Source organism: Mauremys mutica, chromosome 4 (assembly GCF_020497125.1).
Source record: "Mauremys mutica isolate MM-2020 ecotype Southern chromosome 4, ASM2049712v1, whole genome shotgun sequence".
Lineage (NCBI taxonomy): Eukaryota > Metazoa > Chordata > Testudines > Geoemydidae > Mauremys > Mauremys mutica.
The window spans coordinates 139,258,297-139,272,176 of NC_059075.1; the positions used below are offsets into that span (position 1 = coordinate 139,258,297).

Genomic DNA, 13,880 nt, shown 5'->3' on the forward strand with positions numbered 1-13,880 from the left:
GACAATGCTACGGTAGCCCAGGAAGGCTGAAGGAAGAACGGAATCAACAGGTGGGGTTGTTGCAGGAGCACCCCCTGTGAATAGAATACAGCTCATAATTTCTGCAGGATCTGACACAGAGCAGCTGTGCTCTCTGGTTCTCTGATACAGTGGTTCTCTAGTACACTTGCCCATATTCTAGGCAGGACTGATTCTATTTTTAGATACCAAAAAGGAGGGATTGACTCAGGGAGTCATTCCCAATTTTGGCTTTTGCGCCCCTGGCTAAGAGCAGCCAGGGGCACTTATGACAGCAGCAAATGGAACAGTGCAAAAGGACTGGTAGCCACGATCATCTTATTACCAATTTATGGTATGGTAGATGGTACAATATGGCTGATAACCATCTCTGCTATAAAGCAAAAGCATGCTGCTTGTAGCGCTGCCATCTAGTACACATACGGTGACAGTCACAAAAGGCGAAACAGGCTCCATGATTGCCATGCTATGGCATCTTCCAGGGCAATCCAGGGAAAAAAGGCATGAAATGCTTGTCTGCCGTTGCTTTCCCAGCGGAAGGAGTGACTGACGACATTTACCCAGAACCACCCGCGACAATGATTTTTGCCGCATCAGGCACTGGGATCTCAACCCGGAAATTCAAAGGGGCGGGGGAGGCTGCGGGAACTATGGGATAGCTACGGAGTAGCTACCCACAGTGCAATGCTCCAGAAATCGACGCTAGCCTCGGACCGTGGACGCACACCACCGATTTAATGTGTTTAGTGTGGCCGCGCACACTCGATTTTATACAATCTGTTTTGTTAAACCAGTTTATGTAAATTCGGAATAATCCCGTAGTGTAGACGTACCCCAAGTGTCAGCACTTCTCATTTCAGATCAGGAGAAAAACTAGTAAAGAGTAAGGCAGGAAACTTGTCAGCTTTTAATAAGTAGTACAGGTTTCCTTTGGGCAAAGGTGTGTGAGCAACCAGGCACAGCTGTAGCAGAGAATTTTTTGCGCGACTAGATACATTTCCTCACCCACCAAGAGAGAGCAGGATTGTGCTAAAGACTCCCCCGCCACAGTTCTAACCATTCTTCTCTCTCCTCACAACTTTGAGATACTTTCCATGCTGATAAACCAATCCGTATCTATGAACCTTTCCTCTACTTGGGAGGAGAGGTGGGATGCTGGTAATGGTCTAGTGGAAAAATACAGGGCTCGTAGCTGGGAAATCCTTGACTGCATCCCAGCTCCGCTCTGGAGTGGGGTTTTGGTCCAGCTGGTTAGTGAGCTGGGAGCCAGAGACACAACTTCAAATGCTCCCAAAGTGTGTGACGTTGGGACTGGGATCTTACTCTGGGCTCATCTCATCCGTAGCTTGACCACCTGTGAATGGTTTCTTGTATTGGTCAGTTTGGAATTTTTTTGGCGGGCAGAGGTCAGTATTTCTCTCTGTGTTTGAATATCTGGGAGGGCACATCTCTTAGTGCACTAATTGGAGTTGAGTGTAACATCTGGCGCTAGGAAACACAAACCCCTCAATCAAAGAAATGTGGATTAATTTATTTTTTTTCGCAGTGGTTCCATGTCTCACTCCAAATCCTCTTCTAGTTGTTCCACCTGAGCAGAGCTCAGTAACCACATGGAACGATTTACAGGACAAGGGTCTTAATTTTTTTTATATCACCTTTGCAGCAAATGTAGATGTGTCCTTGGCTCCAAGTAGCATAAACAATGTACTGTACTGAGTGACTCTTGTGTGCTTACGACTCTTACGGTACTCTGGGAACCAAAGCATATGGTATTTCTCCTGTGAAGAATGTGTCTCTGGCTTAGCTGAGAAATTAGAGTTTGAACGGAGGCAGGAGGGGAACCCTGATATTTTCCTTCTGAAGTGTTCCACGTAGAAATAAAAGGACAGCAATGGGAAGAAAACAATGCAAAGCTTTTCATTGCAGGTGGCAACGCAGTTTTTAGAATTACTCTCTCCCCTTTGTAAGTTATCTCTGTGTCTGGGTAAAAGCACTCGCTGCTGTTCATGCAAGTATTGCTGATGTCGTGTGTGCACTGGGGCAAGCTGGCTTTTCCGTGTTTAATTACAGTGCTCTTCACACTTTGGGCTTATGGGTTATTTCCTCCCTCCCTTCTCACGGTGCATCACCAGCTGCTAATCTCTAGCGCTCACCTGCCTCTCTGCCACAGAGTCTTAGCATAAATGGGAGTAGGGTTTTTTCATTATTTTTGCCTTTATGCATTCTGATGGCAAATGAATGTTTAAGGCAAGTGCTGAGGCATCAAAGCCTGTGTAGTGTTTAGTGTTTCACGTAGGTGAGGCTGTTGGCACATGCTACTGAGAATTCTGTTAGCAGATGGTTTTTTCAGTCTGACGGATGCCATGTGGGGCACTGAGACTGAATGCTCTTTGTGGCAGAGACCTGGCGGTGGGGCTGGTCTGCAAAGCGCCACGTATACTTGGAGCGCTGCTGAAGTAACGATGTGAAAACCAGTTACATCACCGAGATCATTTGAATAACTTCTATGCCAAGCCAATACTCACAGGCTTCTGTTCACTGGTAAAGTGTAAACTTCAGCCCATTAACATTTGTGATTATTTGCTGCTTCTCTGGTACCTTTTGTCTCAGGATATCTGGGTACTCTGCAAATACTAGTGAAAACCTCAATACCCCCATGAGAGAGGGATGTATTATTACCCTCATTTCACATATCGGTAAACTGAGGCTCTGAGGTCATAATTTGCCCAAGGTGTGTCCATCTGAATATAGTCAAGAATAGGATATAGGAGTCCTGACTCCCAGTTTTCCAACCGCTAGTCTGCAACAGTTTCCATTAACTAGTCTTTATTGGTACTTCATGTGTACAGCTGTCTGGTTTGCACATGCATTTCCATGCTTGGTCACAATAAAAGTGCATGCAAATAACCAATTAGGCATCTGATAGGCCATTTAGGTGTTTCATTGTAGTAAACGTTTCTTTGCACATCACCTAGTACAATGTGGCCTGAGGCCTGTGTAGGGTTTGGAGGCACTACCACAATGGAAATAATTGTGGCTGCAATTTGGGTGGGCACGTGCATGTTTCACTTGCAGTGGTGCTATCCTGAACATCGGGTTCTGTAACTTCAGAGTTTGACCTTCAGCAGAAATCGGATCCCTTTATTTCTCACTGTTTCATTCTGTTTTTATCCCCCTTGAAAACCAGTCATTATTTCTAAAGCATCCTTCATTTTTTTTTTGTTTCTCTCCCCCTCCCCCCTGTTTAGATTGCAAATATACCTGCCATCAAGAATGCAGAAGCCTGATTCAGCTGGACTGCAGCCAACAAGGACAGCCCCAGAACAAACCCTCGCCAGAAAATACACTGACGCAAAACTGCAGCCAGGTATGGATTGGGGAGCCCCTGTGCTGGGTGGCTGGCGGGAGGGAAATGGGATAAGAGGGTGTTTGGTGTTTTATATGGAGAGGGGAGCGGGAGTTGCTTTTCTGGCAGGCAGGGGCAGTGCGTTGCAGAGAGATGGCAGCATGGCATTCTCGTCTTCAGTGCTAATTGCACTTCACCAACACACAAGATTTTTTGTAAGCACCTCCCAATTAAATTCCTGCCTCTTTAGATGTCAGAGCTCTTGCCCCGCTGTGGTTTAACATGAGCTTTTAGCTTCTCTACTTAGTTTACCTGGGAGGATTTGCCAGGGGGATCAAATCATGCTTTCGAGGCAGGTAACCAGGAGAAGCTGTCTGATTGTCCAGGGCTGTTACTTGGGCAGGGTGGAGTGTGGGATCAGCTTGCACTCTGCAGCATGAAAGCTGATTATCCCATTCGTTGTGTGCACAGCTACAAATGTTTGTCAAGAGCCTTAAAATCCAGTCGTCCCTACGGCTGCTTAACCGAAGGTGCCTGTGGTGCAGCACCTTGCACAAAAACCAGTGCGTTGCCATGGAAACAAGCCTTTGAGGCAGGACAGCAGTGTATTTTTGCAAGGAGGGGGGCGCCTGTGCATTTGCTGTTGCTTTGCCTCCCCCTTGTTAGAATGGGTCAGGTGTTCAGCAGTGCACGGCAATGCTATGGCATGGAAAATGGAGGCAAATTCCACCTGCAGTTTGTTTTTGGCGGAATGCAATTTAGCAAAGATGGATTTTGCCGGGGCACGTCATGAAACTCGATGGCCTTGATTAAAACTTGGAAAGCATTCCAAGGAACATAGACGCACATCTCCCATTGCTGTTAAGAGTTTGTGTGGGGGGCTTGCACGGCTTTGAAAAATCTCAACCATTCACTCTTACAGAGAGTGCGGTGGGTTCTCCAGTGACTGCCACTGGTCAGGAACTTTAGTGTTTGCGTCCAGTCCTGGAGAAGGAGGCCTTGCAACTCCAGTTCAGCAAGGTACTGAAGCAGATGCCCAATTGTAAGCCAGCGAGCCATTCAAGTGAAGTCAGTGGGAGTACTCCTTACACAGAGGCCTAACTAAGCATTGAACATAAGATCCAGAGAAATAGAAAGGGTCATCAGCTGCATTATTCACTTTGTTTCTAAAATCTTCCCCTGCCAAACGAATGATGCAAAATATTACAAGGCTGTTCCAATATCCATTTATCCCACAGTGAAATTCACAGTAAGAGTCTTTCACTGGCTTCATGAAGGATGTTAATATCAAATGACAGCAGTGAGGCTTCTACGGAGAAACGTTTGCCCGGATAATAGATTGCGGTCTCCGCTTCTCTTTCCATCTGAAGAGGAGCCTTGCTTGTGCTCAAGTCTGCATCCCAAAGGTGCAGCTTAACTACAGAAGAGAGATTGGTGGTGGGAGGGGAAGCCAGCATTGAAAATGCGGGAGTCCTGCAGCTGCACTGAGGGTGGATGTCAACAGGAGAGTAAAAAGTTGCTGTCAGGGAGACGATGGCTTTGGCTGTGCTGTACCCTCCACATCCTTAATGTTGCTCTGAGATGTAAAGGGGAGGGCAACACCAGAAGCAGCATGAGTGTCTGAGCAAAGGTTAGACAAACACCTGTCGAGGGGTCTAGATAATACTTAGCCCTGCCTCGGTGCAGGGGAGCGGACTAGAGGACCTGTTGAGGTTCCTGCCAGCTCTACATTTCTGTGAAGCTATGATTGCTGTTTGGTGGTGGTGGCTAGCCAGGCACAGGAAGAAAAGACCTGTTGGCTGAGTTGGGTATGTGTCAGCCTAGCGCTCCGGTTTGGTGTGATTCCCCTGCCAGATTCTCGTTAAGTTCCTGGCAGCAGCAGATGCTTCGTGCACATGGTCAAAAGTCCCTGCACATTGTCACTAAGGAGGGGAGCTATTGGGATGGGGCAGCGGCACATTCACATCACCATGTACAAGGACTGCTGCTAAGTCATTGCATATCCACCACATCAGGGAAGTCTTGGCCACTCCCTGATCCTGGCCATCGCCAAACCAAATATTAGCAGGAAACCTGCAGGGCCGAGCTGCCAGGCCTTAGTGAAGGGGGTCACGTTGCAGTCAGCCCTGCTGGATGAGCTGCCTGTTACCCAAGTGTATTTAATGAACCATTCAGTCTCCACTGACTCCATCCATTAGAGGGCAGAAGTGCTCAGTTACGTGTCAGAAGTCCTAAACTGCAAAGGGTAAATGAGATTCTCCTATAGCTGAAGTGGGTTTTAGAGAACAAGGACAATGGTGAGCTCAGTCCCTTCTTTTGTCGTGAAGTCCTGAATGACTATGGATCTATTCTTCAAGTTTCAGATGCCTAGATTAGTCCCTCTCTGCTGCATCCTTAATCTGCTGGTATTAGTGCCGCAAAGGGAGGTGATTTAAAGCTGGTCGTGGGTGACTTTTCCGCTTAGCGATAGAAACGGCGTTAGGGTGGCAGCTAAGGCCTGCGGGCACCATCCACGTGGCGAACAATGGGATTTGGACAGTGACCTGCTGGTGCCGTTGCCAGCCCTGGGAGGGTGGAAGGACTGGACGTTTTGTGGTTGAGGGGGGTCTCAGTGTTCCATTCCTCACGATTCGGGCCCTACCAAATTTGCCATCCATTTTGGTCCATTTCACAGTTAAAGGATTTTAAAAATTGTAAATTTCACAGTTTCAGATATTTAAATCTGAAATTTCACTGTGTTGTAACTGTGGGGGTCCTGACCCAAAAATGGGTTTGGGTTTTTTTTTTTTGAGGGGAGGGGGGTTGCAAGGCTATTGTAGTGGAGGTCATGGCATGCCACACTTACTTCTGCTCTGCTCTGCTGATGGTGGTGGCACTGTCCCCGGAGCTGGGCTCGCGGCAAGCAGCTGCAGAGTTTCCTGCGGCCAGGGAAGGTTCCCAGAAATGGGTCTGACCTGGCCCTGGGAGTGGACCCTGCAGGGGAAGAGGAAGTCATGTTCTCTCCACCCCACCCCCGCAGCCCAGCTGGGACTAGCATCTGGAGTCCGACACAGGGTAAGAGCCCCCCAGCCCTGCCCCTCCCCTACACTAGCCAGATTTCACGGGGGAGATCAGATTTCACTGTCTGTGTAGCTTTTTTCATGGCCATGAATTTGGTAGGATTCTAATCATGATAGTTTGAGCAGCAGAAGAGTTTAGAGAGGATGGTCCATTGTGCTAGGAGCTGTACATTCATCTAGTAAGAGAGAGTCCCTGCCCCAAAGATTTTACAGTCTGAATAGACAAGGCAGGCAAAGGAAGGTTTATCGCCTTTTTACAGATGGGGAACTGAGGCATGGAGAGGTGAAGTGACTGGCCCAAGGTCACACACGCAGTCTGGCAGAGCAGGGAATTGACCCCAGATTTTCTCAGCCCCTGTCTAGTGCCTTAACCAGAAGGCCATCCCTCTTTTACCAAGAGTTCTACTCAGCCATATTCGAGCTGGGTCATTAGCAATGAATATTGCAATAAACTGGGGCAAACAGCTTGTGCCCGTTTTAGGCTACCAGAACTCGATCCTCCGAACTACATGGCCGGTTTATTTTTGCAGTTTGTGGGCTGCAGTAGGAGGCAGGTTGGTCACTGGGCTGCAGTGGGTGAGTACTGACCTAGATGTCCAAAGTCACTGTGCCTTTGGAAGGTGGCATCTTCTCCCCTCGGGTATGCTCACCTAGGGATGAATGTTCTGTTCTGACAGCGTTGCTTTACCACTGTGACCAAAAATGGTCTGAACAGTCTGATCTGATTACCAGAGAGAGTGATAGCCTGTAAATCCTGACATGCAGACAAAAACAAATATGCCTCAAGCCCGTGACAGAAGCCAACAAATATCTGCAGGGATCTAAATAGCCAAGCTGTACCTTTAATTAAGTAAATACGGGCTCCTGCGGACTGATAAAATCAGCAGGTCCTGTTTGGTTTGGACAGGTCAAACTGCGTGTTCTAGCAAAAGTGGAATGAGACTATATCCTTTTATCAACAAACTGCTGCATTCCAACTTTCAGGCCTGTTCCCTGCACACTCCTTTTATGCGCAGACCTCTCTGATTGCCTCTTTCTCACAAAGCCGCTTCTCAAGCGGTAGAACTTTGCACGCCACCCCTAGTACCTAGTTCACCTGCCGTGCCCAGCAATGGCATTTCCTAAGAGAGCTTCGGTCAATGCTGATGGCGAAAATCCACCACAGACCAGTTAGAAGTCAGGGTGCAAAATGCCCATCCAACTTTCAGTGGATCTTGATTACCAAGGACAGGCCATTTTGGTGTGCAAGGATGGGAAAACAGTGAGGAACATTCCCTGCCCCAATGACCTTACAATCCAAATAGACCAGACAGGCAGTAATAGCTGGGCGACCCGACAGGTAAAATGATAGGAACTACAAAACTTGGACGTTAGCACTGATGAGACTTCCCTTTCTGTATTCCTTGCCCTAGGGCTTGCTTTGGCCTGATATTTGCAAAGGGCCCGTTATTATTTAATATGCTACCGAAGGTCTGCCTGGCACTCTGAAAACCCAAGCTCTGTGCCCCGAGGACCTTGCAGTCTAAAACGCTGAATCAGAGAGGTGGGAGTGGGTATAGCTGGGTGGGATTGGTGCTAAAGGTTAAGGGAAGGAGCAACTTTTGAGAAGCAGCAGAGGGAATTCCTGTTTTCAAAGCAGCAGAGTAACTTTGAAGCCCCATCCACAGCACAGTCATGTGCCCCAAACCTCTCTGCAGCTGGAAGGGGCCCTGCTGCTCAGTTTTTGTTTTGCAGGAGGACCAGTGTCTTACCTAGTGGTGTCGCTTGGGGGAGCTGGGTGGTAAGTGATGCCTGGAATTGCATGCGTATGTGTTTGCACTGCAATGCCAGGTGAGTGCTGCAGGCAGCTAGGAAGGTGCAATGTGATCACTTTGGTACCTGCACAACATTTCAGGGCACAACAGGTTGCAAAGGAAATGCAGCTAAACAACCTGATTTTTTTCAATGGTGCTGAGCACCTGCAGTTCCCACTGATTTCGGTAGGAGCTGGGGTTGTTCAAGACTGGAAATCCAGCCAGTGGCTTTTAGAAGGATAGTGTTGTCTTGTGAATCACTTAGAGGTGGTTCTGGCCTGAATACACAGCTCTCCCCAGTGTAAGGGGAGAGAGACTTTACACTGATTATTTCATCCTCTGTGTTCACCTAATGATTGCAAATACTCAGTGAAATCCCCTCACTTGCTGTGTAATTGGAGCTGATCCAAAATATGTCATCCCTCAGAGTAAAATTAACTTCCCTTTCAGAGCACTAAGCCACTTTGGTATGGGAAACTGCTCTGGCCTGTGGAGGGAGGCACTCAACCTATGAACAGGGCACAGTGCAGCTCATGCTTTACGGAGGAGGGTCAGTATCATAGCCCCATTATATATGGGGAAACTGAGGCAGAGAGGAAGTGAATTTAACAAGTTGGGCTTGATGCAGGAATCGCTGAGTGAAATTCTCTGTGCTATGCAGGAGTCTAGAGTTGAAGGCCAGAGAGACCACTCGATCCTCCTCTAGTCTGACCTCCCTTATGTCACCAGCCGCCAACACAACCCAGCACCTGGGCACAATTACAGCCCACGGGAGACTAGACTGTTGTGCCACAGGCAGAGCACAGGAGTGACCAAAGCGCACCAATGCCCGAGGCCTCTGCAATGTCTGGGAATTGAGGAAGTGAGAGAAACCCGGATAATCCTGGCAAGCGACCCACACCCTGCAGAGGAAGGTGTAAAACTCCCTGAGGTCACTGCCAATCTGACCTGGGAAGAATTGCTTCCCAGCCCCGCACATGGCGATTGGTTAGACCCTGAGCATGTGAGCAAGAACCAGCCAGCCAGGCACTTAACAGAGGATGCTCGGTGCCACCTCAGAGCCCTGGCCCACACTGTCCAATGTGCCATCTTCAGCTGTGGCCATCTCTGATGCTTCAGAGGAAGATGACACAAAATCCCAAGCCCCAGAACACATTGGCAGGGTGGGGGAGGGAGAACCCTTCCTTACCCCTATGGGTGACTGGCTGAAACCCTGAAGCATGAGGAGGTCAGACTAGTTGATCACAATGGTCCGTGCTGATCTTAAAATCAATGCATGAGTGACTTGCCCAGTGAATTAGTGACCGAGCCAACGATAGAACCCAGGCCTCCTGACTTTAGTCCCTCTCAAGTATTACTATGCGCTGACTTGCGGGCCACTGGACCTGTGTTGCTGCTGACTGACTTGCTGTCCCTAAATCCCTTCCCTGTCCCCAGATTCCTTCTCCATGGTGACCTATATGGAGCTGGTGCACAATTGCCACATGCACCTGCTCTGCAGCTCCCCGACCGCATGGTGCAGAACTGGGGATTGGGGAGGCTTCTGAAGACCCTCCTCTAGTGGGCGAACTTCATCCTATGACAGTAAATTCTTTATGCAAATGCTAACACTAATGGGGTGTGTGCTTTAGTGGGGTCCCGGTGAAGGCACCGAGATGCTGCAGTGATAGGCTTGGCACAAGCACCTGACTATACAGACAGACTTGACTAATGGAGTCCTCACTTCTAGTGGGTTTTTAACGGAGCTGTTTTAAAACCCAATAGGATAAAACTTGGCAGGCGGGTTGTAAATGCTGACACAGTGATTTATCATTATGCGAAAAGGACTGTAGGTCGATCAATGGTGAATCCATTCACAAAAAGTAAAATAAAAATGGAGTGGTTTCAAATGCTGGCTTTTTAAATTTCTTTTGGTAAAACACTGCTAACTACATAGCTGCAATTTTTAACAGTTTTATCCCCTTCTATAGCTGGGACCTTTTTAGTATTTTATTTTTGTAGGGATATGAGGGGAAAATCATTTAAAATGAGCTATTTATGGAATATTTATGTCATTTAAATGATAAAGGGTTGAAATCTCCTTTTTCCTCTGGCTCTCATTTAGGTTAGCAAATACCTGTATTTGCCTTAAGCTAATTATTATTCATTAATCATATTTAGTGCCTAAGGACTGACCAAAAATGGGGCTCCAGTGTACTAGGTTCTGCCGTCAGAGAAGTACCGTCCGTCCATGAAGAGCTTACAGTCTAAATAGAGAAGACGGACACAGAGTGAGAGAAAGGAGTATAACACATAACAGACTCCTAGAATTTGGTGTACAGCTCTAGCCACAAGTCAAGTATCCAATGGGCGCCTGTGCCATCTTAAAATGGGCAGAGAGATGAAAGGTGTGGGAGGGACTGTACCATACAAGTAGGCTTGGAAGAATTAGATTTTTATCAGTAAATGTCGATTTCACCGGACACACGCAAACCAACTAAAAGATATTTCGGTGGACATGAACTGAAATTTACAGATAGGTAAAGTAAGAAAAATGCTGCTTGAGAATTTGTTTCATTTAAGGATATTTAATTTGTATATTTTTGACATGATGTTGACAATTTTTCAATGTTATAAAGCTTTAACTTTTTGAATGTCGACCTCTACTGTAAATAGTCTGCCCCCACCCCACAATTTCCTGCAACTGTGAAAATTTAAATCAATACAAATAAAAAAGCTTAAAATCCATAATTTTGTGCAACTGTGAAAATTTAGAGATAAAAATAAAAAAAATGCTTAAAATAAGCATTGATATTATCCTTTGAAATTATTAAAACAAATCAAATCAAATTTTGCCAAGCCTGCATGCAGACAAGATGAGACACAGTCACTCTGGACTTAATAGAAATCTCAGGAGTAATAGGGGTTTAATTCATTTGTAGTAATGAATGTGAATGCAGCCACTCTCTTTATCATGCAAACCTTGGTTTTGCACTTGGCTCTTATTTTCCACCTGTTCTTGAACAATTTTCCAATGTGTTTAGGCGCAAGCTGATCTGTCATCCAGCTTTCACTTGCTTCACTGTCCACTTACTGTTTCTCCAAGAAACACAGGTTGATTGGCAATTGTTGTTTTTAGTGGACAGTCCAAGCAGGGGTGCTGGAAAATTTTTTATAGTGGGGGTGCAGAGAGCCATTGAACCAAACTGTAAAACCTTTATATGATGGAAACCACTTCAAGCTGCAGGACCCCTAGTTCTAGCACCCGTGAGTACAAGGAAGTGTATGAATTGAGAGGGGATGAGAGAAGAGCAATAGAAATAGTGAAGCAGCTGGAGAAAGTGATTTATGATGAAAGGTTAAAAGATCTGAATAGGTTTCTTTTGGCCAAATGATGACTCTTAGAGGACAAACATGATGAGCAGCTGCAAGTAATCCCATAGGGTGCAATCTCCAAGGGGAGCCAGTAATTTGTTAGGGTGGTTTAGGGGGGTATGACTGCCATTACCAGGGTGAAATTTAAGAACAAGAAAATGTATCTGTTATATGCTGCTGCCCATCTGTGTAGTACACCTCTACCGCTATATAACGCCACCCGATATAACACGAATTCGGATACAGCACGGTAAAGCAGCGCTCCAGGGGGGTGGGGCTGCGCACTTCGGTGGTTCAAATCAAGTTTGATATAACGCGATTTCACCTATAACGCGATAAGATTTGTTTGGCTCCCGAGGACAGCGTTATATCGAGGTAGAGGTGTATCTGGGTTCCTTCTGTGTAAAATCAATAGCAATAGCGAAATCCCTAGTGGACTTCATGGAGTCTCTGGTACTTCTCCCTTTTGGGGGTCAAACCTCTGCTTGGAGTAAAGGTTGGTTGGTTTGTTGGTTTGTTTTTAACTGTGTCTATGTTTAGAGGTAGATTAAAGTTAAGGTGGAGTATCAGGGAAAACTTCCTGTTGGTGGAGAGTATTCTACTGGAGAATAGTTTCCCAAGGGAAGTGCCAGAATCATTATTGCTTGCAATGTTTAAAACAGGACTAGATAGAGCCTTGGGGGATATACTCTAGATCAGGGGTCCCCAACCTTTTGAGGACCAGGGACCGGCAGAGGGAGCGCTCGTCCCGCGGCTCAGCTGGACCGCCCGCAGGCGTGCCTGCGGGAGGTCCACCGGCTCCGGTTGAGCTGCCGCAGGCATGACTGCGGACGGTTCGCTGGTCGTGCGGCTCAGCTGGACCGCCCGCAGGCACGCCTGCGGCAGCTCAACCAGAGCCGGTGGACCTCCCGCAGGCGTGCCTGCGGGCGGTCCAGCTGAGCCGCGCGACCAGCGAACCGTCCGCAGTCATGCCTGCGGGAGCAGTGGACTTCCCGCAGGCATGACTGCGGAGGGAGCGCTCGTCCCGCGGCTCGGGTAGACCTCCCGCAGGCATGCCTGCGGGAGGTCCACTGGGTCGGTTCGCGGCCCGGTTTGTAAGAGGCCGCGGCCCGGTACCGGGCCGCGGACCGGGGGTTGGGGACCCCTGCTCTAGATTAACAGTCCTGTACTGACTGGAGGTATAGGTTCATTGGCATCTCTACCTGCTGTGTAATTTTTTATTTTTTAAGATATCCTTAACCCTTCAAAAAAAATTGGGCTTGTTTAGTCTGGCGAAGAGAAGACTGAGGGGGGACATAACAGTTTAAGTGCATAAACAGTCGTTACAAGGAGGAGGTTGAAAAATTGTCCTATTTAACCGGTGAGGATAGGACAAGAAGCAATGGGCTTAAATTGCAGCAAGGCAGGTTTAGATTGGACATTAGGAAAAACTTCCTGTGGGGGTGGTTAAACACTGGAATAAATTGCCTAGGGAAGTGGTGGAATCTCCATCATTGGAGGTGTTTAAAACAGGATAGACAAACACCTGTCAGGAATAGTCTAGTTATTACATAGTCCTGTCTTGAGTGCAGGAGGCTGAACTAGATGGCCTCCTGAGGTCCCTTCCAGTTCTACACTTCCATGATTCCAAACATGAATTCATATTCCTCTTAGTAGAACAGATTGGGCTCCTTCAAGACCTCTGTTTAGTGGATTCATCTATGTACGTGGGAGCTGTCTGGGTGTGCAGAGGGTGATTGATAAACCCGCAATTATCAGCTGCTGCTCTGCCAGCTATCTACAGCAACCAGAAGCCCATTAGCTCAAATAGCAAGTTTATCCTCTATGGCCAGGGATTTAAAAATCCAGCCAGGGCAGTCTGACATCTCCACTCCCACTCTCAACCACCGAATGTAGCTAAGAAGTGATTTGTCATTCCTTCTAGACAGCCGAGGCACCAGGCCTGCCTGCTCCGCTCCTTTGCATGTACTCATCCAAAACTGGAAATGGGGAACATGCACATTAAAAGGACATTATATTTGTGCTTACTGGGCAAGGAGCAAACATTAAGAACTGGCTGGCCGTCCAGTTTTTGTGATGATCTGGATTCTGTTGGGTTGAAGATTCCTGGTCTTGGGCAATCTGAAGTATTGACTGTATTAATTATTCAGAGGGAAAATATTTAATTGTGTTGTCACTGTACAGCAGAGAAGGCATCCATAGAAGATTATGAGCTTGAGTATATTTTGCGAACATTAGAATAAATCATGTTTGTTTGAAAGCTTCTGGTGGTGGTGGTGGTTGTGTTCCTCCCCCCCCTCCCCCCCATTA

General features: G+C 47.3%; 1 protein-coding gene across 2 annotated transcripts in view; it reads left to right on the forward strand.

The window, feature by feature from the left end:
• Positions 1–13,880, forward strand: part of RASSF5 (Ras association domain family member 5) — a 114,617-nt gene that overhangs the window by 47,259 nt on the left and 53,478 nt on the right. For both annotated transcript variants that reach the window (XM_045012836.1, XM_045012835.1), the window contains exon 2: positions 3,267–3,385. In XM_045012836.1, the coding sequence (XP_044868771.1) occupies positions 3,267–3,385 (119 nt within the window). The remainder of the gene's footprint in view (positions 1–3,266; positions 3,386–13,880) is intronic.